The 21,069-nt window shown below is 44.3% G+C and overlaps 1 protein-coding gene across 1 annotated transcript; it reads right to left on the bottom strand.

The window, feature by feature from the left end:
• Window positions 1-2,755: 2,755 nt before the first annotated feature.
• LOC117398987 (serine protease 33-like) lies at window positions 2,756-14,166 on the bottom strand. Its single transcript, XM_059012229.1, has 6 exons — window positions 13,944-14,166; window positions 8,320-8,485; window positions 6,505-6,770; window positions 4,342-4,511; window positions 3,862-4,039; window positions 2,756-2,784 (listed from the first exon to the last, which is right to left on the bottom strand). The coding sequence occupies exons 1-6, from the start codon at window positions 14,164-14,166 to the stop codon at window positions 2,756-2,758; spliced, it is 1,032 nt and encodes a 343-aa protein (XP_058868212.1).
• Between the last annotated feature and the right edge of the window lie 6,903 nt (window positions 14,167-21,069).

The raw sequence follows: 21,069 nt of genomic DNA, 5'->3' as shown, positions 1-21,069 counted from the left end.
TCCAGAATGCTTTTGCATTTGACGTGATTTAGCATTTTTGTCAGATGCCATTACCCGCTGGTTAACTGCAACAAACCTCTAAATATCTATTTTCAGATTCAGATTTCATTTTTTTTTATTTATTTTTACATTGATTGTGTTCATGTTTTGCATCCTGATTGTTAATGGCAAGACTGTGAGATTGATTTTTGTAACAGCTTTATTGCAGAAATTCCACCTTGCTCAGTCTTGCTGTGTTCCAAGTTAAAATATTCTGATAAAACACACACACATTTGAATAGACATAAACGGTTCATTTAATGTTTTAAAACAGTATTTACAATGCAATCATATAAAATGACATTGCTTACTTAATGAGGGCTTTACTGCAAACTTTCTCAAAAATAAATAAATAATAAGCTCCTTGGGGAATACATTCGCTTATCGAAGTATTACAAAGTAGATAAGCTGGAGAAATATTGAGACAACCGATAATAAGTGCAGTCTGATTTTGATAAGCCTGTTTTGCTGTGGAACTCAGTTCAGCACACGCTGTTGCATTGACACCAATTGTGTCCCATTTAATAAAAAGTTGTTTTATTGCCCAGTCTGTTGTATTGCACAAGTACAAGCAGGGCTGAAATTCTAAACAAAAAAGTGCAGGTACCCGTGTGCGCAGCTGGGTGTGAACATTTTAAAAACTGAGACAATTTGAGTGCCAATGAATAAATACTTATACAATGTATAGATATTGGTACACAATAAGTTTAATGCAAAATAAGCCTTAAAAAAATACCTGATAAAATATAAAACAAGGAAGCTGAAAATCCTGAAAGCTTTGTCCCCTCATGTCATGTACTGTAATATAACACTTAAGTTAAACCTTAAATGACAAGCATTAAGAAATATTACACTATGCAGTATCTGCTGTAGAGGGAGTTTTGTTTGAAGACATCTTAAAAATCTTGAAATTTTGATGGGATGAGCTCATAAAAAATGGATTAAAAAAAACTGTGCTATAATTAAATTATACAAAAAGTTCCAAGTCAAACAATGCACAATAGGGCTAAAATACCCTTCTAGTTTTTAATGTAACAGGCACTAATTGACATTTTAATCCCCATAGTCATCATCCCCATACTTTCCAGATCCTGGGTACTCACCTACAACAGGACCTGGCCATGCTACAACAATAGCCTTGAATTGGGACATATATCCCTGAAACAGTGTAACGTACTGGACTTTATTTTTGATCCCTGGTATTGTGGGGGAAGACACATTTTCATAAAGTAATATCATTACTGTGGTTTACTTATATCATTTTAAGTAAATTTAAATTGTACTTAAACTCTTCAGAAAATGTAGAAAAGGGGGCATTGTACAAAGAAGAAAACACCTCACCGTTTTGGTTTTCGTTTATTACAGTCCTCATAACAGACAATACTAGGATCACAACAAAACAAAACGTTGATCGCTATGCTTAACATGTACCTTGCAAGTTAGGCCAGTGTTTGGAAAGCGTGAAGCTCACCTCCACCTGTATCCGATTCTGAATCGCTTACAGATCTGAAGCAGCACGTTGTTGATCCTGTTTTTGAATATTAATCCCTTCTGTCCCACACATCACTTGCCATTTTAGAAACATTCTCGCAATTTCTGCCAAGGTGGTAAATTGGTGCAAAGCAAAACGCAGTGTGATCATTATTACTAATATTTATCAACTATGTAATTTATAGCGAACACTGACGTGGATTTCTGCCTTCAAATTCATGTGCAGCAATGTTTGTTTCGAATATTTCAGATAGTTTCTCCGCCCCACAAAAGAAAATAACAATTACTACATAATAACTACATAATAATAATAACTACTCCATGCCATTGGTTTCATGGCACTGCACAAATTCTTCTCTCATTGATCAACCAATGAGCATTGACACAAAGCGAAATGGGCAGTGATTTGTGACACATGCCAAAATGAAATCTGATCAGAATGAAAGCTCAGCCAATCAACATGCAGCGATTACACTGACGTTAATGCTGGCCAATAGCAGCTAACGCAAGCAGCATGAACTGGCTGAATGAAAGCGCATTTGAGAAACGCTAGTGGAGAGTGTGAGTGGAAGGAATGCATCCGCGTTGGATGAAAAGTAGATGAAATAAGTCCCGGTATCCAAATGATCGAAATGAGTCCCGGTACTGAGTACCGGCATCAAAATAAGTCTTTAAGAATTTCACCCCCAAGTGCAACATAACGAAGGCTTCTGATGTTCAGTGTTTTGCCTCGACTTTTCTACTTTAAGAATTCAATTCATCCCCCCGTTAAGTCATTCGTGTCTCTCAAATCACAGCTGAGAAACACGTTCATAGTAAAATTGATTAACAACTAAATGGGCTTTTAAAATCAGCCAAGCCTTAATTTTTCATTTACAAGCAGGACGTGCAAACGAGATCGCAACATGTCAATAAGCGACTCGTCTTTATTATTATTATTATTATTTATTTCTTAGCAGACGCCCTTATCCAGGGCGACTTACAATTGTTACAAGATATCACATTATACATTATTTCACATTATACAGATATCACATTATTTTACTTATTGAAGCTCTAATGAAAAATAAAGCATTTTCTGCTGGAGGCGCTTTATCACAATCGTTCTGCAGCGTGAGCGTATTTCCATTGATAAAGAGGAGTCGCTTCTTGAAACGAAAGTCAGACTTGTGATTTAAAAGCCCATTTAGTTGTTTCATAAGGGGAAAAAACCTGTAAATTAAATTCAATTTTTACTCTGAATGCGTTTCTCAGCTGTGATTGAGAGACACGAATTGGCTTAACAGGGATCAACTGAATTCTTAAAAGACAGTAGAAAAGTCAAAACACTGAAACCCAAACCTACTGTAATAAGAGACATACTCTAAGCGTGCTGTGCGCTGCACTGCACAGACATACTTAACATATCGGAACATTTAAACACTGTACAGCAACTTCGTTACAAAACCTTCTACGCTTTGTGTTTCATATTATAGTACCACAAGTGATATTAACTGTAGTGTCAGGGAGGCACGAATGCATTGTATATAGAATGTGGTTTAAATGTTGAGAATGTTTTGTCGTTGACATTGTGAGTGCGAGATCTACACTCTCAGAGAAGTTCCAGTGCAGCTGCTGCCGATAGGGTCTGATATTGATGGGATTTGTAACGACAAACAGCTTGGCAGATTCTGTGCAATCAAAGTGCAACGGAAGAAGTCTTTGTGGAGTTTCCAGTGCGAACGTTTCAATACCTGAGTTTTGCTGCCCTCTAGTGGCCATTCGTTGGCACTGGCAAAACTTTTATCCAGATTTAAGACGACAGACAAAATCAATGCTGAAATCACACACTTTCTTTCAGTTAAGACACTCTAATTGCAATCATACCATAGAATTGATCGATTACAGTTAAATTACTTCTGGTGAAAAAAAGTTCTCTAGTATTTGAACCTGTGATTATTATTGCAGGGTTGTTTAGAATAAACATCTAAGAACATAAGAACATAAGAACATAAGAAAGTTTACAAACGAGAGGAGGCCATTCAGCCCATCTTGCTCGTTTGGTTGTTAATAGCTTATTGATTCCAGAATCTCATCAAGCAGCTTCTTGAAGTATCCCAGGGTGTCAGCTTCAACAACATTTCAGCATCTCCCATATGAAATTTTTATTGCCTGCGTGCAGTACCTTACACTGAATGTGGGGAGTTGTTTATGTTACTTTTTAGTGTCATTGTAATTATAATTGTACATTTAACAAAATAGGGTTGGAATTGGAATTGAAATAACAGACTGGATTTGGGATTGGACTTGGAATGGGAGTTCTGAGTGCTGCTGGCGAGGTTCGTGCTCGACCTGGAAGTGGTTTGGACAGGCAACCGCTTGGTCTCTCGTATCCAGGACAGGAAGGAAGTGACACGCGAGTGCACCCCGGTCGGTTGGGCTGGGCGCAGCCGTCCCCCCAGCTCACGATCCCGGCCAGGATCCAGGAGCAGTCCGGACTGGGGCACACCAACGGACCCCCAGAGTCTCCCTGAGAGAGAGAGAGAGAGGGGAGGGGAGGGGTTAGAGAGGAGAGATGACACAGAGGGGAGGATGGAGGGTTAAAGAAAGAGAGAGGAGAGAGGGGGGGTTAGAGAGGAGAAACACAGAGAGAGAGAGAGAGTGAGTTGGAGAGGAGAGAAACAGGAGAGGTGGTTAGAGAGGAGAGGGAGATTAGAGCAAGAGGGGGAGAGGAGGGGATGGGAGTGAGAGAGAGAGAGAGGGGTTAGAGGAGGAACAGAGGAGGAGCATGAGAGGTGAGAGGGGTACCTACAGTAAAAACGCTTTCCTCACTTGACAGGAGTCCTTGCGCCCCTCCTGGTACCCCGCACAGATCACGTCTGGTAGGATGAGGGGCACACTCTTGCCGAAGGAGTTGCCGATGTGGTACATGGTGTCACAGGACACGCTGTCCACCAGAGGAACCACGAGCTGCTGCAGAGTGTGGGGGCTGGACAGGGGCACTGTAGGGAGAGGGGGACAGGGGGAGGGAGAGGGAGAGGGGGAGAGGTGGAAAGAGGGAGAGAGAGAGACAGAGAGAGAGAGAGAGAGAGAGAGAGATCTATATTATACACACACACTACACAGAGTTATATACAGACACACACACACATTGATTTATATATAAATATACATAGACAGACAGACAGCCTCTGATTCTTACAAGGCTTTCTAGCACACACTGCTTAACTGGTACAGTAGGTGGTTTCACTTCAGACAACATGTGTCGTCACCAGTGGGCAGGTGCTGTCAGGTCTAAAACCAGAACAACCATGACTGTTTTCATGTTGTCATCGAATTATATGTGAATTGAAAAAGCTAATTCTAATAGTTGGAATATTAACACATTGGAGTGAGACAAGTTATTTACTGTTTATTTTTGCAAGTGTACCAATATTTACAAACGGTCAACTATTTCAGCTTTTTTTGGATTTTGGTTTGGTTTATGAAGGGCACAAACATGTGTTTGATATGGTGGAAAATAAATCTGGTGTGGCATAGTACTGGTGTAAATTAAACTGGGAGGCTACTAGCTGGTGCGTCTGGGGGGCTCCTGAGTGGCGCATCCAGTAAAGGCACTCCACGTGGAGTGCAGGATGCGCCCTATAGTCTGGACGTCACAAGTTCGAGTACAGGCTATTCCTTTGCCGACCGAGGACGGGAGCTCAATTGGCCGAGACTCGCCTGGGGGGAGGGAGGGTTAGGTCGGCCAGGGTGTCCTCGGCTCACCGCACACCAGCGACCCCTGTAGTCTGGCCTGGCGCCTGCAGGCTTGCCTGTAAGCTGCCCACAGCTGCGTTGTCCTCCGAGGCTGTAGCTCTTGAGTGGCTGCATGGTGAGTCTGCAGTTTGAAAAAAAGCGGTCGGCTGACGGCACATGCTTCGGAGGACAGCATGTGTTAGTCTTCGCCCTCCCAAGTCAACGCAGGGGTGGTAGCGGTGAGCTGAACATAATAAAATAATTGGCGATTCCAAATTGGGAGAAAATAATAAAAATAATTGACAACGACTAAATTTATAAAAAAAGAAAAAAAAGAGACAGTAAGTCTGTGCACGAGATAGTAAGTCTGTGATAGTAGCCTCCCTTTTTAATTTCCACCGTGTCCTTTTAGGGGTTCCGTAGTAATTAGATCATTGAAACGAGATGAATAATATGTTACACAAGCATTTTCCAACCAAGCAATGTATGAACTTTATAGATATTTCTTACCATTTATGACAGTGACTCTTCCAAAGGATATGGATTATGTTGTGTCAGAGATAAAATCCTCAGCAACCCACTGGTGACGACACATGTTGTCCTAAGTGAACCCACCTACTGTGCCAGTTAAGCAGTGTGTGCTGGAAAGCCTTATCATCATATACACACACACACACACACACACACAGCCAGAAACACAGTCAGACCAGTGACATAGCCAGGATTTTGTTTCGGGGGTGGAGATTTTTACAGATGGGTAATAATTTATTAAAATGTTTCTGTAAGTAAAAATGAACTACTCTCCAAACTTGCAATGTTTTTGCTTACGATTGTAAGTCGCCCTGAAATAAATAATAATAATAAAATAATGTACTATAAAAATACCCTATTAAGAACTGTGATGTTACCTCACAATCACATTCATTTGTTAAGAGTCGGCAATTATGTTTTGTATTTTTGCCCGTCCCCCGAGGCCTTCGTTTCTATTTAATCTTCGTCTTGGACGTCTCATCGCATGTGGGTTTGAACAGTACATGCACACGCGTTGTCCAATCAAAGGAGTCGAAGGCTGAATCTGGTGGAAAAATGACAGGACTCTACCCAATCACAACTAGATATGTGCTTGACTGATTTAAAAAAAAAAAAGTGTGCAAACAGTTCAGAGGGTCAGAGCTACGCCACTGCAGAGAGACACACAGACTCACAGTCAGACACACACACACACAGAAACAGTCAGGTGCACACTCAGTCTCTCACCTCCCTCCTTGATGTTGCCCCAGCCAGTCACCCAGCACTCCTGTCCCGCTGTGAAGGTGGTGGAGGGGGAGGGCAGGCACACCGGGAAGATGGTTTCGGAGAGGGGGGCGGGCTGCTCCAGCTCTAACAGGGCAGCATCGCCTCCCTGATCAGCGGACTTGAACCCGGGTCTCAGAACAATGCGCAACAACCTCATGTCCACACCCTGCTGCTGGCTCAGAGACAGGGCCCCCAGACGCACTGTGAAGGGCTTTACATTGATGAAACTGGAGGAAGGGGAGAGGGGAGAGGGGGGAGAGGGGTGGCGGGAGGGGTGGAGGGGAAAGGGAGGGAGGGGAAGAGGGGTGGAGGGGAGAGGGAGGGGGAGAGGGGGAGGGTGGAAGATGGAGGGGAGAGGGGTAGAGGGGAGAGGTATAGAGGGGTGGAGAGGGGTAGGGGGAGAGGGGTGGAGGGATGGAGGGAGTGAGGAAGATGGAGAGGAGAGGGGCAGAGTGGTGGTTAGAGGGGGAGAGGGGTATAGGGGAGATGGGTAGAGGTATATTACAGATAGATCGATACTGTTGTGCAGTTTAGGAGGCTTGGTGGTCCAGTGGTTAAAGAAAAGGGCTTGATACAAGAAGGTTCCAGGTTCAATCCCAGCCACTGACTCACTGTCAGAGGAGACAGGTCCTATTGTAGGTGCAACAGCAGTTGTGATGATAGTTCACCCCCAAGTCTATGTAAGTCGCCTTGGATAAAAGTGTCTGCTAAATAATAATAATAATAATAATAATAATAATAATAATAATAATAATAATAATAATGGAGACAGACAATAATAATAATGATCTAGACAGCATTCAAAATTGGGCAGACACATGGCAAATTAAATTTAATAGAGAAAAGTGTAAAGTATTGCATGTGGGCAATAAAAATGTGCATTATAAATATCATATGGGAGATAGTGAAATTGAAGAAGGGAACTATGAAAAAGACCTAGGAGTTTATGTTGACTCAGAAATGTCTTCATCTAGACAATGTGGGGAAGCTATAAAAAAGGCTAACAAGATGCTTGGATATATTGTGAGAAGTGTTGAATTTAAATCAAGGGAAGTAATGTTAAAACTCTACAATGCATTAGTAAGACCTCACCTAGAATATTGTGTTCAGTTCTGGTCACCTCGTTACAAAAAGGATATTGCTGCTCTAGAAAGAGTGCAAAGAAGAGCAACCAGAATTATCTCGGGTTTAAAAGGCATGTCGTATGCAGACAGGCTAAAAGAATTGAATCTATTCAGTCTTGAACAAAGAAGACTACGTGGCGATCTGATTCAAACATTCAAAATCCTAAAAGGTATAGACAATGTCAACCCGGGGGACTTCTTTGACTTGAAAAAAGAAAAAAGGACCAGGGGTCATAAATGGAGATTAGATAAAGGGGCATTCAGAACAGAAAATAGGAGGCACTTTTTTACACAGAGAATTGTGAGGGTCTGGAACCAACTCCCCAGTAATGTTGTTGAAGCTGACACCCTGGGATCCTTCAAGAAGCTGCTTGATGAGATTCTAGGATCAATAAGCTACTAACAACCAAACGAGCAAGATAGGCTGAATGGCCTCCTCTCGTTTGTAAACTTTCTTATGTTCTTATGTTCTTATGATGCACACACACTCATCCTTCACATGAGACATGAGGTCCTATCATGACCCTGCAGCAGCAGTTGTTGATAAATTACTAATTAAGCATCTGCTAAATGACTAATTAATAATAATAACAAACACACACACACACACTGAGACACACTCACTCTCTCTCTCTCTCTCTCTCTCTCTCACCCCTGGAAGCAGTGTGCTGCGCTCAGAACCCAGTTCTTGTCGATCAGCGATCCCCCGCAGATGTGAAAGACATTATTCATGATGCTGACCTGCCAGGGACACGCCCCTTTCTGCGCATCACTTCCCCCCATGATACGACTCGCTCCCACCTTCCTCCGGCCACAGACTGAGAGGAGAGAGGGGGAGGGGGAAGGAGAGGAGAGGAGAAGAGAGGAGACTTATTTGTGTCTCAGTTCTGTATAGAAATGACAGACAGACAGCCTTCATGTACTTCTTAAGAAGTTTCATCACAATCGGAGAAGCAGTTTTCTAAATACAAACTCTAAACCGACAGACAGACAGACAGACAGACAGACAGCTTCCACATACCCTCAGATTCAGATGATCTCAATATGGTGCTAAACAAGGTCCCAAGAAGGTTTTGTCACTATTAAACAAATGGTGCTCTGGATATATGCTGTGTATATGTGTGTCAGTGTGTTTGAGTGTGTGTGTATCAGTGTGTGTGTCGTGTGTTTGTGTCAAAAACGACAACAAAAAAAATCCTAAAACGATATCCCTACGAGGAGGTAGAGGGGTGGCATTCTGGGAAACCAAGGCTGCAGGGCATTCTGGGAAACCAACTGATAACACGCATCACTAGACTCGTGTTCTGAGTGACAGGTGGCTTATCAAAAGTCCTGAATACCGCTGGGCAGGTCAGGCCACATTGTCTTCCATGTAACTCGTCCCAAATTTACAATCCACTGGTAATTACAGCCCTGTTCCTCATACTTCTCATTCTCTTTCTTCTCTCTTCCTTGTGATTGTGTAAGTGCCTGGCAAGCAGCCAGACTAAACAGATCCTCGTTCTTCATGCCTTGTAAACAGGGTTTATTTTTGTGATGTTATTGTCTTCCAGTGTTTCTCAATGTGTTCCACTGGAAATGTCTGTCGTTGAATTTACACTGAAAACACTGAGAAAGACTTCTAGTGGAAACGTTAGTCATTGAATTTACACTGAAGACACTGAGAAAGACTTCTAGTGGAAACGTTTGTCATTGAATTTAATATTATTATTATTATTATTATTATTATTATTATTATTTATTAGCAGACGCCCTTATCCAGGGCGACTTACAATTGTTACAACATATCACATTATACATTATTTCACATACAATTACCCATTTATACAGTTGGGTTTTTACTGGAGCAATCTAGGTAAAGTACCTTGCTCAAGGGCACAGCAGCAGTGTCCTCCACTGGGGATTGAACCCACAACCCTCCGGTCAAGAGTCCAGAGCCCTAACCACTACTCCACACTGCTGCCCACTGAAGACGCCGAGAAAGACTTCTAGTTGAAACGTTTGTCACTGAATTTATGTTAATACCTTTATTAACATTGTCACTGGCCCCTTCCTTTAAATGAGTGCTGGCCATCTTTAAAATCCATTCTCTTACCTCTTATTATTAACCACAGCAGCGTCTAGCTTCAGGCTACAAGATGACTTTGCGTGAATAAGTGATTGTGACAGGAATGGCAAGTGGTGACCTCAGGCCAGAAGCAGGAACCAAAACACAAAGGCAGTACTGCAGTGAAAAAAGACGCGGCGTGCGCCGTTTATTTAAATTAAAAAATAAAATACATATTTCAAACAGAAAACACTTGCTCACAGAGCGAAAATAAATATTTCAAATGAAACAAATCACAAACACAAAATAACCCGGTCCGGTTGGGCAATCGCTTTCACGGACCCTATGAGGTAAGTTTAGTTTAGTTTAGTTTTGTTTTGGTTGCTCTCGTTCTTCTAGGTTCCTCCTCCTCCTCCGAGAGCGCTGCAGGTTTATATGCAGGTGACCGATTTAGCAACAAATTAATCACTTAATATTAATTCGGGAGGTGGCCAAATTCTGCACGAGGTTTTTAATTACTCCTGGCAGAGGACGAGTGCTAATCACGTCTCTGCCAGAACACGTCTTAAAATGAAAATAAACACAATAACACAGAGTTTCGCCGTCATCTATATACATAAATAAATCATAAATCACAAATACAATAATACTAATGAAACAAATGCAAAGCAATAAACTGCACAGGGGCGGAGGGGTACCCCGTTCTATAAAGAAATAAACAAATCCATGTGCAGGGCTCCTCGCCCTGTTACAGATCCCCCTCCTTGTGCGAAGCACACATGGCCCTACGGCCACCTTCCCCCTCACTCATAGTCCCGGAAGAGGGGAAAGCAAAGTGTTTCTGGGGGTGTCCATGGTGGAATGTCCTCCACTCCCCACTTCTCCGTGGCTAGCAGCTCCCTCTTCCGGGGCTCTGGCCACACTATCTCCTGCTGCGAAAGTGCGGCTGGGGGAGCTGGTCTCCTGACCCCCCCCCTCCCACTTCTTCATGGCCTGCAGCTCCCCTCTATGGGGCTCCAGCCACAGTATTTCCTGCTGCATGGCAGGACTGGTAGCGACCCCAGGCGAAGCGGAGCCAGCGACGACCCCAGGCGAAGCAGAGCCGGCAGCGACCCCAGGCAGAGTGGGACCCTCAGCAACCCCTGGCAAAGCGAAGCAGCAGGCAGCCCCAGGCGAAGCGAAGCAGCAGGCAGCCCCAGGCGAAGCGAAGCAGCAGGCAGCCCCAGGTGAAGCGAAGCAGCAGGCAGCCCCAGGCGATGCAGAGCAGCAGGCAGCCCCAGGCGATGCGGAGCAGCAGACAGCCCCAGGCGAAGCGAAGCAGCAGACAGCCCCAGGCGAAGCGAAGCAGCAGACAGCCCCAGGCGAAGCGAAGCAGCAGACAGCCCCAGGCGAAGCGAAGCAGCAGACAGCCCCAGGCGAAGCGAAGCAGCAGACAGCCCCAGGCGATGCGGAGCAGCAGGCAGCCCCAGGCAAAGCGAAGCAGCAGGCAGCCCCAGGCAAAGCGAAGCAGCAGGCAGCCCCAGGCGATGCGGAGCAGCAGACAGCCCCAGGCGAAGTGAAGCAGCAGACAGCCCCAGGCAAAGCGAAGCAGCAGACAGCCCCAGGCGAAGTGAAGCAGCAGGCAGCCCCAGGCAAAGCGAAGCAGCAGACAGCCCCAGGCAAAGCGAAGCAGCAGGCAGCCCCAGGCAAAGCAAAGCAGCAGGCAGCCCCAGGCGATGCGGAGCAGCAGACAGCCCCAGGCGAAGCGAAGCAGCAGACAGCCCCAGGCGAAGCGAAGCAGCAGACAGCCCCAGGCGAAGCGAAGCAGCAGACAGCCCCAGGCGATGCGGAGCAGCAGGCAGCCCCAGGCAAAGCGAAGCAGCAGGCAGCCCCAGGCAAAGCGAAGCAGCAGGCAGCCCCAGGCGATGCGGAGCAGCAGACAGCCCCAGGCGAAGTGAAGCAGCAGACAGCCCCAGGCAAAGCGAAGCAGCAGACAGCCCCAGGCGAAGTGAAGCAGCAGGCAGCCCCAGGCAAAGCGAAGCAGCAGACAGCCCCAGGCAAAGCGAAGCAGCAGGCAGCCCCAGGCGAAGCGAAGCAGCAGGCAGCCCCAGGCGAAGCGAAGCAGCAGGCAGCCCCAGGCGAAGCGAAGCAGCAGGCAGCCCCAGGTGAAGCGAAGCAGCAGGCAGCCCCAGGCGATGCAGAGCAGCAGGCAGCCCCAGGCGATGCGGAGCAGCAGACAGCCCCAGGCGAAGCGAAGCAGCAGACAGCCCCAGGCGAAGCGAAGCAGCAGACAGCCCCAGGCGAAGCGAAGCAGCAGACAGCCCCAGGCGAAGCGAAGCAGCAGACAGCCCCAGGCGAAGCGAAGCAGCAGACAGCCCCAGGCGATGCGGAGCAGCAGGCAGCCCCAGGCAAAGCGAAGCAGCAGGCAGCCCCAGGCAAAGCGAAGCAGCAGGCAGCCCCAGGCGATGCGGAGCAGCAGACAGCCCCAGGCGAAGTGAAGCAGCAGACAGCCCCAGGCAAAGCGAAGCAGCAGACAGCCCCAGGCGAAGTGAAGCAGCAGACAGCCCCAGGCGAAGCGAAGCAGCAGACAGCCCCAGGCGAAGCGAAGCAGCAGACAGCCCCAGGCGAAGCGAAGCAGCAGACAGCCCCAGGCGAAGCGAAGCAGCAGACAGCCCCAGGCGATGCGGAGCAGCAGGCAGCCCCAGGCAAAGCGAAGCAGCAGGCAGCCCCAGGCAAAGCGAAGCAGCAGGCAGCCCCAGGCGATGCGGAGCAGCAGACAGCCCCAGGCGAAGTGAAGCAGCAGACAGCCCCAGGCAAAGCGAAGCAGCAGACAGCCCCAGGCGAAGTGAAGCAGCAGGCAGCCCCAGGCAAAGCGAAGCAGCAGACAGCCCCAGGCAAAGCGAAGCAGCAGGCAGCCCCAGGCAAAGCAAAGCAGCAGGCAGCCCCAGGCGATGCGGAGCAGCAGGCAGCCCCAGGCGATGCGGAGCAGCAGGCATCCCCAGGCGAAGCGAAGCAGCAGACAGCCCCAGGCGATGCGGAGCAGCAGGCAGCCCCAGGCAAAGCGAAGCAGCAGGCAGCCCCAGGCAAAGCGAAGCAGCAGGCAGCCCCAGGTGAAGCGAAGCAGCAGACAGCCCCAGGTGAAGCGGAGCAGCAGGCAGCCCCAGGCGATGCGGAGCAGCAGGCATCCCCAGGCGATGTGACACAGCAGGCAGCCCCAGGCAATGTGACACAGCAGGCAGCCCCAGGCGATCCAGACGTGGCATCCCTGAGCGGAGTGGGCGTGGTAGCCCTGAGCGGAGCAGGCGTGGAATCCCTGAGTGGAGTGGGCGTGGCATCCATGAGCGGGGCAGGTCAGGCATCCCTGGGCGGTGCAAGGCAGGCATCCCCGGGCGATGGCGAACTGGCATTCCCGGGACATGGCAAACTGGCATCCACAAGCGATGGCAAACTGGCATCCCCGGGCGATGGTGAACTGGCATCCCCAGGTGATGCACGACAGGGCAGCGGCGGTCCCTCGGGTGGCGACGGCGGCAGCGGACCCTCAGGAGGCGACTGCAGGAGGGGAGCCAGGACCAGCAGTGGTGCTGGGGTTGGCCCTCTTCTCAGCTGCGGCGACCCGACGGTTTTCCCCCTTGCTCTGCTCAGCAGCCTGTGCAAGGCTGGCTGCGGACTGCCAGCATCTTGTCCCGGTCCATCCTGTCTTGAAGGAAGAGGCGGAACCAGCAGGTACTCTCCCTCTGCTGGCGGAGGTGGGAGCAGCACGTAGCCCTCCCATGGAGGTGGAGGTGGGAGTGGCACGTAGTCCTCCCATGGAGGCGGAACCAGCAGGTACTCTCCCTCTGCTGGTGGAGACTTGGGCTGTAGATGTTCGGCCTTTCCCCTCTTGGGCTATGGATGCACCGACTCCCCCCTCTTGGGCTGTGGACACACCGACTCCCCCCTCTTGGGCTGTGGACACACCGAGTCCCCCCTCTTGGGCTGTGGACGCACCGACTCCCTCCTCTTGGGCTGTGGACGTTCGGGATCCTCTCACTCAGGCGCAGGACGTTCAGGCTCCTCCCATTCAGGCACAGGATATTCAGGCTCCTCCCACTCAGGCGCAGGACGTTCATTCTCCTCCCACTCAGGCGCAGGACGTTCAGGCTCCTCCCACTCAGGTGCAGGAAGTTCAGGCTCCTCCCACTTGGGCACAGGAGATGGCCGGGTTTGGTCTACTGCCCAGAACCACTCTGCAGCATCCCCCACCAGACCCTGGTTCCATGCCTCTTCATACTGGGGGTCCCCGTAGGGGCAGTCCTCCCGAACGTGCCCAAACTCGACACAGGCGCCGCACATGGGAGCCCCCTCCTTCCTCCACTGCTCCTGTTCGGCTGCCCAGTCCGAGGGCCCAAACTGAGTTTGCACCCGGGACCACCACCTCTTGCTCTGCTGTTGCTTCCGCTGCTTCTTGCAGCTCTTTCTCCTCCCTCCCATCCTCTCTCCTCACTACACACGCAATAGAAAAAAAACAGAAAAAAAACTGCAGTATCCCTTTCCTGTAGTACCTTCGCTGGCCTGAGTCCAGGACGCACTGGTGGTCCCATGTTGGACAACACGTGTGACAGGAATGGCGAGTGGTGACGTCAGGTCAGAAGCAGGAACCAAAACACAAAGGCAGTACAGCATGCAAAAAGACGTGGCGTGCGCCGTTTATTTAAATACAAAAATAAAATAATTATTTCAAACAGAAAACACTTGCTCACGGAGCGAAAATAAATATTTTAAATCAAACAAATCACAAACATAAAATAACCCGGTCTGGCTGGGCAATCGCCTTCACGGACCCTATGAGGTAAGTTTAGTTTAGTTTTGGTTGCTCTCGTTCTCCTACGTTCCTCCTCCGAACTCCCACCTGGGTACCCCGTTCTATAAATAAATAAACAAATCAATGTACAGGGCTCCTCGCCCTGTTACAGTGATGAAAGAGTAATCTCTAAGAATTAATTTCATTAAGGATACATAGTGCTGAACAAGAAGTGATGGGGAAAAAAAGCACAGATTCCCTGCTTGTAATTGCAGGCATTAAACTAAACTATGCAGTTCTACTCTGAACATAAGAACATAAGAAAGTTTACAAATGAGAGGAGGCCCATCTTGCTCATTTGGTTGTTAGGAGCTTATTGATCCCAGAATCTCATCAAGCAGCTTCTTGAAGGATCTCAGGGTGTCAACTTCAACAACATTACTGGGGAGCTGGTTCCAGACCCTCACAATTCTCTGTGTAAAAAAGTGCCTCCTATTTTCTGTTCTGAATGCCCCTTTATCTAATCTTCATTTGTGACCCCTGGTTCTTGTTTCTTTTTTCAGGTCAAAAAAGACCCCTGGGTCGACACTGTCTATACCTTTTAGGATTTTGAATGTTTGAATCAGATCGTCGTGTAGTCTTCTTTGTTCAAGACTGAATAGATTCAATTCTTTTAGCCTGTCTGCATACGACATGGCTTTTAAACCCGGGATAATTCTGGTCACTCTTCTTTGCACTCTTTCTAGAGCAGCAATATCCTTTTTGTAGCGAGGTGACCAGAAACGAACACAATATTCTAGGTGAGGTCTTACTAATGCATTGTAAAGTTTTAACATTACTTCCCTTGATTTAAATTCAACAATTCTCACAATATATCCGAGCATCTTGTTGGCCTTTTTTATAGCTTCCCCACATTGTCTAGATGAAGACATTTCTGAGTCAACATAAACTCCTAGGTCTTTTTCATAGATTCCTTCTTCAATTTCAGTATCTCCCATATGATATTTATAATGCACATTTTTATTGCCTGCGTGCAGTACCTTACACTTTTCTCTATTAAATGTTATTTGCCATGTGTCTGCCCAGTTCTGAATGCTGTCTAGATCATTTTGAATAACCTTTGCTGCTGCAACAGTGTTTGCCACTCCTCCTATTTTTGTGTCATCTGCAAATTCAACAAGTTGGCTTACTATACCAGAATCTAAGTCCTTAATGTAGATTAGGAATAGCAGAGGACCTAATACTGATCCCTGTGGTACACCACTGGTTACCTCGCTCCATTTTGAGGTTTCTCCTCTAATCACTACTTTCTGTTTTCTACATGTTAACCACTCCCTAATCCATGTGCATGCATTTCCTTGAATCCCTACTGCGTTCAGTTTGAGAATTAATCTTTTATGCTGGACTTTGTCAAAAGCTTTCTGGAAATCTAAATAAACCATGTTGTATGCTTTGCAATTATCCATTGTCTGTTGCATCCTCAAAAAAATCAAGCAGGTTAGTTTGACACAATCTCCCTTTCCTAAAAACATGCTGACTGTCTCCCAGGATACTGTTACCATATAGGTAATTTTCCATTTTGGATCTTATTATAGTTTCCATAAGTTTACATATAATAGAAGTCAGGCTTATTGGTATGTAGTTACCTGGTTCGGTTTTGACTCCCTTTTTGTGGATCGGTATTACGTTTGCAATTCTCCTGTGTGTCGATACAACCCCTGTGTCAAGAGACTGTTTCCTGATCTTGGTTAGTGGTTTGTAAATAACTTCTCTCATTTCTTTGGAGTGCTATTGGGAGGATCTCACACTGCATTAAATTGGAGGATGACTTTGCGTGCTCACGCAGTGTTTCTCAATTCTATAACTGTCATGTTTTGTTTGTGTTCAATGTTTTTAATAAGGGTGATTTGCAAAAACTGTCATTGAAGTCTGCAGTGAATGAATGACCCCCTGTAGTCATGGTTACAATGGCATTCCTTTATTTAGGGTGCTGCCGTATTTAAAACACACAGAACAGTAGAAACAGAAACAAGAAATAAAATACAATATACAGTCATTACAGAGCAAAATGTAATACAGAATACAATACTTTGTTAAATATGTAACAGAACCTTCACCCACAGTCAATCATGGACGCAATACAATACACTGATGAAACCTTGACTTGAAGTTTTATTTTAAATACCCACTACAAGGCTTCTTTAAAACCCGCATTCTTTTCTCTCACCAGCACGCATTCTTCCCCTATAGACTCTTCTTCTTTTCATAACCTGAATACAAAATATCTAATAATAACGAAACTCCAATACCTTCCTGTATTCTGTCAGAGACAGACAGACAGCAGTTTGTAAATATTTTGTTACCATCCTTTCCATAAACAAAGATTCTTAATTATGGTGATTTGAGTACAGATTAACTATAATTGTATCTTTATCATAAGTCTTGTTCTTATGTGATTGTTCAACAAAATTAAAAACACATTTTTACAATACTAATTATAATGTTTACATGTTGGAGATAAAATGATATAATAGCATCAGATTATGAGAAAAAAAGATTATATATTTTATTAAAGTTAGTAAAATAATACATTGCAAAAATCAAAAAGATTAAGATCAATATAGCACAAGCCAGAACATTAATCTCAGCCAGCAATAATATCCAGGTGATATTCCAGCTTCAGTGTAAATATCAACTGCATGGAAAAGCGAGCATTCATCCGTGTGGGTTTTCTATACAAACCAAGACCACTCTTAAACCAGCAAATCTAATATGAATATGCAAGCAGGATCACTGTTTGAGTAACTATGAGTCGGTAAATATTTTAAATAACATCCCAGTGAATTCTAATTCATAGAATATTTCACAAATCCCATTTAATTTTTTATCAATTGGTTGCAATATATATATATATATATATATATATATATATATATATATATATATATATATATATATATATAGATATAGATATATAGATAGATATAATCAATTAGAATCCACAGCACATAACTGAACACCTGTTAATTTATTCTTAAAAACACTTCAGCACTGCTTAGTTAATTACTTAAATATAGTGTAGGTGATAACATTGTGTGTGTGTGTGTGTGTGTGAGTGTGTGTGTGTGTGTGTGTGGCCAATTAAACAAATAATATTTTTTTGTTTGTTTTTATTGTAAGTTTTTGTGCAGTAGTTCAAAGTAACATTACAAATGTAGGCTGTAGTTAACATATACCCCACACGTTAGCATTAAAGTATGTAAAAATATTTATTGAAAGTACGTGTGACTTCAAGGTAATGTTGCATTTTACTCACCCAAAATACATTTTACTCACATAGGGTTTGATTTTCAGAAGGCGCATTTTTAGAGAGAAAATAGAGATCGCAATGCATTTTTACTGCAAGTTTTTTTTGCCACCTAATTCTACGTCTCTATTTTCAGCAGGGGCAAGTTCATTTCTCCTATTCGCAAAGCCTTTTACAACTTGTGCTTCTGACTGAGTCAATTAAACAGCAATTGATTTTCTGGTTCCTTAACAAGCCAATTAGTCACATTTCAATAGTCTGGACTTTCATTTAACTGGAAAAGAACGAGGAAGCGCACATGTTGCAAAAAATAAAGGAAAAATACATTCTTAGCCACCCAAGTTGAGCCTTTGCTTGATGAGATTTCAGCACATCAAACTTTTCTTTGGGCGAAAGATCCAGAGCCACTGCTACATTTAAAATACTGAATAATATAACCATAAAGAAGTCCAAAGAAGATTCTGGGATCTAAAGCACAGAACAGCAGTGATGCAGAGTTCACCCCCTAGTCCCTGTAAGTCACTAAATAATAATAATAATAATAATAATAATAATAATAATAATACAGCGTGCCTATAGAAAAAAAAAACTTCATTTATTTCAACATAACAATGTATTCTCTGATGGAATATTAATATTTATATTCTTTATATGCAATATCTGAATTTCTTTTCCTGAAACATCATAATAAAAATGTTAAACATTAATATGCGTTTGTTAAATGTTTTAGAATGGTCATAAGTTAATTATGTATTTAATATATTCTAAAATTGGTAGAGACAGGCCAAGATCCCTGCAAAACAAATTCAGAGAGCTAGGAAGGAAATTAAAAGACAAGACCAAAACTGTGGTATTTTCTGGGATACTGCCGGCACCTTGCAAAGGACCATATGGACAGCTGGAAATACAAAATCAAAATGCATGGCTGAAATCGTGGTGCACACAGGAAGGCTTCACCTTTCTTGAACATTGGAGCACATTCTACAACAAGGACTATCTATACAGGTGGGACGTACTGCACTTAAACAGAAAGGGAAACAATCTACTCGGAGAAAGGATCCTTCAGGCGGTACAGAAGCATTTAAACTAGAAAGGAAGGGGGGAGAAAACAAAAAAACAGAAGGGAGACCACATCAAAACAAGGGCAACAACTCAGGTAAGACCACTATTAAATGTATTTATCTTAATGCTAGAAGTCTCAGAAACAAAATGTTAGAACTTGACGCTACTGCACTAACAAGTAACTACGATGTGATAGGTGTTACAGAAACTTGGTTGTCTGAGAGTGATGGAGACGAATATAATATTAGTGGGTACACACTATATAGGAAAGACAGGCAGGACAGAAGAGGCGGAGGGGTAGCGCTATACATAAGAAATAGTCTTGAAGCCCAGGTGTTAAATCAGGACAAAGAAAACAATGCAGAATCAATATGGATCAGAATAATGGACACAAATTCAAAGGGCATAATAATAGGAGCATGCTATAGACCGCCAAATTCAGACGCTGAGCAAAATAATCTGTTGTACAATGACATTCGAAATGCATGTAGAAAAGGAGAAGCCATACTAATGGGGGATTTCAACTTCCCCTGTATAAAATGGGAAAACCCGATGGGGGGCACGACGGACGAAATTGAAATGGTGGAAATGACAAATGACTGCTTCCTAACGCAATTTGCCAAGGCACCGACTAGAGGGGAGGCATGCCTTGACTTAGTCTTTTCAAATAATGAAGACAGAATAACTAAAACAGAGGTCAGACAGCCATTGGCAAACTCAGACCACAACATGGTCTCATTTGAAATATTTTTTAAAACCCCAAAACTAATGACTAAAGCTAAGGTTTACAATTTTAGAAAAGCAAACTACGAAGGTATGAAACAGAGACTAATAGAAGTAGATTGGAGTAAAATAGAGAAAACATTCACAGAAAAAGGATGGCTGTTTTTTAAAAATGTAGTACTAGAGGCACAAAACAATTACATCCCAAAAGTAGACAAATCTAAATCTAAAACAAAATGGCCAAAATGGTTTAATAGATCAATTAAAAAAAATATTCAGCGAAAAAAGGCACTTTACAGAGCGTTTAAAAGGGACCAAAAACAAAGCACACAGAAAGAGTACTTGGAACTGCAAACACAAGTCAAAAAAGAAGTTAGAAAGGCCAAGAGAGAGATAGAAATCAATATTGCTAAGGGGGCTAAAACCAATTCCAAAATGTTTTTCCAATATTATAACAACAAGAGAACATTCAAAGAGGAGGTTAAATGTCTAAGAGACACAAATGGCAAAATCATAGATGAAGAAAAAAAAATAGCAAATATATTAAATGATTACTTTTCACAGGTTTTTACAAAGGAGGACACGGACAACATGCCCCACATGTCGACCTGTTCCTATCCAATTTTAAATAACTTTAGCATAACAGAGGCAGAAGTGTTAAAGGGACTAGGAGCTCTTAAAATAAACAAATCCCCTGGGCCGGATGAGATCCTCCCAATAGTACTCAAAGAAATGAAAGAAGTTATTTACAAACCGCTAACCAAGATCATGCAACAGTCTCTTGACACAGGGGTTGTACCGACAGACTGGAAAATAGCAAACGTAATACCGATCCACAAAAAGGGAGACAAAACCGAACCAGGTAACTACAGACCAATAAGCCTGACTTCTATTATATGTAAACTTATGGAAACTATAATAAGATCCAAAATGGAAAATTACCTATATGGTAACAATATCCTGGGAGACAGCCAGCATGGTTTTAGGAAAGGGAGATCATGTCTAACTAACCTACTTGACTTTTTTGAGGATGCAACATTGAAAATGGATAACTGCAAAGCATACGACATGGTCTATTTAGATTTCCAGAAAGCTTTTGACAAAGTCCCGCATAAAAGATTAATTCTCAAACTGAACGCAGTAGGGATTCAAGGGAATGCACGCACATGGATTAGGGAGTGGTTAACAGGTAGAAAACAGAAAGTACTGATTAGAGGAGAAACCTCAAAATGGAGTGAGGTAACCAGTGGAGTACCACAGGGATCAGTATTAGGTCCTCTGCTATTCCTAATCTACATTAATGATTTAGATTCTGGTATAGTAAGCAAACTCGTTAAATTTGCAGACGACACAAAAATAGGAGGAGTAGCAAACACTGTTGAAGCAGCAAAGGTCATTCAAAACGATCTAGACAGCATTCAGAATTGGGCAGACACATGGCAAATGACATTTAATAGAGAAAAGTGTAAAGTATTGCATGTGGGCAATAAAAATGTGCATT

The sequence above is a fragment of the Acipenser ruthenus genome, chromosome 44 (assembly GCF_902713425.1).
Source record: "Acipenser ruthenus chromosome 44, fAciRut3.2 maternal haplotype, whole genome shotgun sequence".
NCBI lineage: Eukaryota > Metazoa > Chordata > Actinopteri > Acipenseriformes > Acipenseridae > Acipenser > Acipenser ruthenus.
The sequence above is the reverse complement of the archived record's forward strand: the minus strand, read 5'-3'. Positions and strand labels throughout refer to the sequence as shown.